Here is a 3525-nt window from a genome sequence, read left to right on the forward strand (position 1 = left end):
ATTTTATTTTATTTTATTTTATTTTATTTTATTATTATTATTTTTTTTATTTTTTAATATATGAAATTTACTGTCAAATTGGTTTCCATACAACACCCAGTGCTCATCCCAAAAGGTGCCCTCCTCAATACCCATCACCCACCCTACCCTCCCTCCCACCCTGCCCTCCCTCCCACCCCCCATCAACCCTCAGTTTGTTCTCAGTTTTTAACAGTCTCTTATGCTTTGGCTCTCTCCCACTCTAACCTCTTTTTTTTTTTTTTTTTTCCTTCCCCTCCCCCATGGGTTTCTGTAACGTTTCTCAGGATCCACATAAGAGTGAAACCATATGGTATCTGTCTTTCTCTGTATGGCTTATTTCACTTAGCATCACACTCTCCAGTTCCATCCATGTTGCTACAAAAGGCCATATTTCATTTTTTCTCATTGCCACGTAGTATTCCATTGTGTATATAAACCACAATTTCTTTATCCATTCATCAGTTGATGGACATTTAGGCTCTTTCCATAATTTGGCTATTGTTGAGAGTGCCGCTATAAACATTGGGGTACAGGTGCCCCTATGCATCAATACTCCTGTATCCCTTGGATAAATTCCTAGCAGTGCTATTGCTGGGTCATAGGGTAGGTCTATTTTTAATTTTCTGAGGAACCTCCACACTAAAAGCCGTTCCTCTTGATAAGCTGCTGTGCCAGATAGCCTCTGTTGGCCTGGTGTCCTATCTTCCCCCGGACACACCTCCCAGAGGTTCTCACGTGAGAGAGATTCCGCCGATGGGGTTCACTCACAAGAGAGCTGGAAGGAAGACGGGAGGCACAGGCCATCTTTCTGGGCTGTGGAGCCTGAGAAGCAACCTCTTACGGAGTGAGCACAGTGGCCAGATCCTGTATTCCACTGTCCAGTCACCAACTTTAGGAGACTGGGACAGCTTAACAGCCGCATTTGTGGGGACAGGGACAGGAACCGCTTTCTGAATGGCCACCGCAGCTAAAGGAGGTATGACCTTGAAACAAACCCGACTTCCCCTCCTCCAGCCCTCTGACACTTCTGCACAAGCACCTAAATCCCTTTCTGCTTAAAACAATCAGGGTGGTCTCTATTTCCTGTCCAAACCCTAACTGATGTGGTCAGAACCAGAAGGCTCAGAACTCTAAGAACTGACATTAGATGGAAAGGTTTTTCAGAAAGATAACATTAAGTAATAATTAATTAGCTGTTGCTCACTCTAGTTTCTGAATCCTTAGCGGGAAATGTTTCTAAGGTACGAGCACAGCGATCTGGGACAAACCCAGTATGCCATCATGGAAGCAACACCCAAAATCAGGACTGTCCACGACCAGGCACCATGGCTTCTCTTGTTTAAATTACCTGCCTTTCTCTTTTAAAAAAAATTTTTTTAATGTTTATTTTTGAGAGAGAGAGAGAGAGAGAGGCAGAGAAAGAGGGAGACGCAGAGTCTGAAGCAGGCTCCAGGCTCTGAGCTGTCAGCAGTGTCTGACGTGGGGCTCGAATCCATGAGCAGTGAGATCATAAAGTCAGATGCTTAACCAACTGAGCCACCCAGGAGCCCCTACCTGCCTCTCTCTTTTAAACTTAAGAAGATTAACGACAACAATGTCTTCTTATGATTTTGCCTTTCTCGTTCGGGGCACCGATAGGCCAGGCAGGCTTCTCCGTGGATGTTGTCTCCCACAGAGGTGCAATAGTAACGAGCACGCAAATGTCTAACAACACGATGAAGGACATGAAGGCTAAGGAGCCGCCACGCCCCACACCTGAGACGTAACCTTACGAGGGAACAGCGCAGCCCATGAAAACGCCCTCCCCACCCTGGTCACGGTTTGCAAACGTGTTCTGTTCACAGACACGGGCCACACTGACACTAGGCAAAAAGGCCCAGCCCATTCCCGCAGGACGACAAAGCCGACCTCACCATGAATACCTTAGCACCTTCAAGGTCTCTACCCAGTCCTTCTGAAGACTTTCCCAGGTGTCAACTTCCACCCATTCTGAATTCTTGGTGGCTAATTCTGCCATGATAACTCGGTGGTGGGCAGAGATGAGTCCTTTCTTCTTATACGCATCGCCCACAGGAGAGATGACGCCTTTGATGACCCTGTATTTTCCTGGATAAAGAGTCAGATTTGAAGCGAGGTGTAACAAGTCAGATTTTACACACAGGAAGGATTATCATCACTCTGGTTTTATAACAGAGTCCCGCCCCCTGGGGTTTCAGAAAAGGGATTTAGGTTTGTTTTCTTTCTTCTTTCTTTCTTTCTTTCTTTCTTTCTTTCTTTCTTTCTTTCTTTCTTTCCATCCATCCACCCACTCATTTATAAACGAGGTGAAACAGTCATAACATAAAATTCGCCATGTTGACTGCCTTCATTGTACAGCTCAGGGACATCAGGCACATTCACATCTCTGCAGCCATCCGACCATCCGTCTCCAGAACTTTTGTACCTTCTCCAACTGAAACTCTGTCCCCATTCATCACTAATTCCCCACCCCCTACACAATCTAAATTTTGATATTGCCAAATTGCCTCGTAAAAAGCCTTAATCAATTGGTATTGTTCACCTACAGCGTATACGAGAGCCCATTTCTCCTCAACTTCTGATACTTGACATTATCAAGTTGGAACATTTTTGTCCACGTGATGGGCAAACTAGACCTCGTTTTTTATCTTCGTTCCCCAATTATTAGGATTATTGGTGAGTTTAAGCACCCAGGCGTCCATCTATCTATCAGCATATAGCATGATCCTTTACATTACAAAATATATTATGTAGGGGAGAAAATCATTTTCCTTGACCCTCCTTGGGTCCCTGGCTGGGTCAAAAAATTAAACTGACAATGGGGTGCCTGGGTGGCTCAGTCGGTTGAGCGTCCGACTTCAGCTCAGGTCATGATCTCACAGTCTGTGAGCCTGAGCCCTGCGTCGGGCTCTATGCTGACAGCTCCGAGCCAGGAACCTGCTTCGGATTCTGTGTCTCCCTCTCTCTCTGTCCCTCCCCTGCTCATGTTGTCTCTGTGTCAAAATAAATAAAAACATTACAAAATAATAAAAAAAAATAAAAATTAAACTGACAAAGAAAAACAGGAGAAAAACATAGAAATTGATTTAATAGAAGGCTTATGTTACGTGGTACCTTCGTAAGGAAATAACAGTTAAACCTGGGTATTTTTATGTCAGGTTTGGTGAAGAGTGGACAGTTGTAGAGAAAAATGGTAGGGCAAAGAGTCTGAGGTACATTCACAAAATTCAGGGAAATTTAGCAAGGCCTGTTAGTTTAGATTCTTCTAGGCATTGATTTGCCTTTAGTAATAAGGATGCTCCTTTCCTCCCGGTATAGGGAGGGCACCTCCCACAGGAAGGTTTGTTTGGTTAGTTGGTTGGCGTTTTTTTTAAGTTTATTTATTTATTTCGAGAGAGCGTGAGAATGAGCACAAGCAGGGAAGAGGCAGAGAGAGAGGGGGAAAGAGAGAGGGAGGGAGAGGGAGGAAGGGAGGAAGGGAGGGGG

General features: G+C 44.8%; 1 protein-coding gene across 6 annotated transcripts in view; it reads right to left on the bottom strand.

Annotated features, from left to right (window-relative positions):
* Window positions 1-3525, bottom strand: part of NMNAT1 (nicotinamide nucleotide adenylyltransferase 1) — a 27516-nt gene that overhangs the window by 5719 nt on the left and 18272 nt on the right. For 5 of the 6 annotated variants that reach the window (XM_049618152.1, XM_049618155.1, XM_049618153.1 and 2 more), the window contains exon 3: window positions 1944-2127. In XM_049618152.1, the coding sequence (XP_049474109.1) occupies window positions 1944-2127 (184 nt within the window). Of the gene's footprint in view, window positions 1-1934; window positions 2128-3525 lie in introns of all 6 variants that reach the window. The other variant, XM_049618156.1, reaches the window with a different exon arrangement.

The sequence above is a fragment of the Panthera uncia genome, assembly GCF_023721935.1.
Source record: "Panthera uncia isolate 11264 chromosome C1 unlocalized genomic scaffold, Puncia_PCG_1.0 HiC_scaffold_4, whole genome shotgun sequence".
NCBI lineage: Eukaryota > Metazoa > Chordata > Mammalia > Carnivora > Felidae > Panthera > Panthera uncia.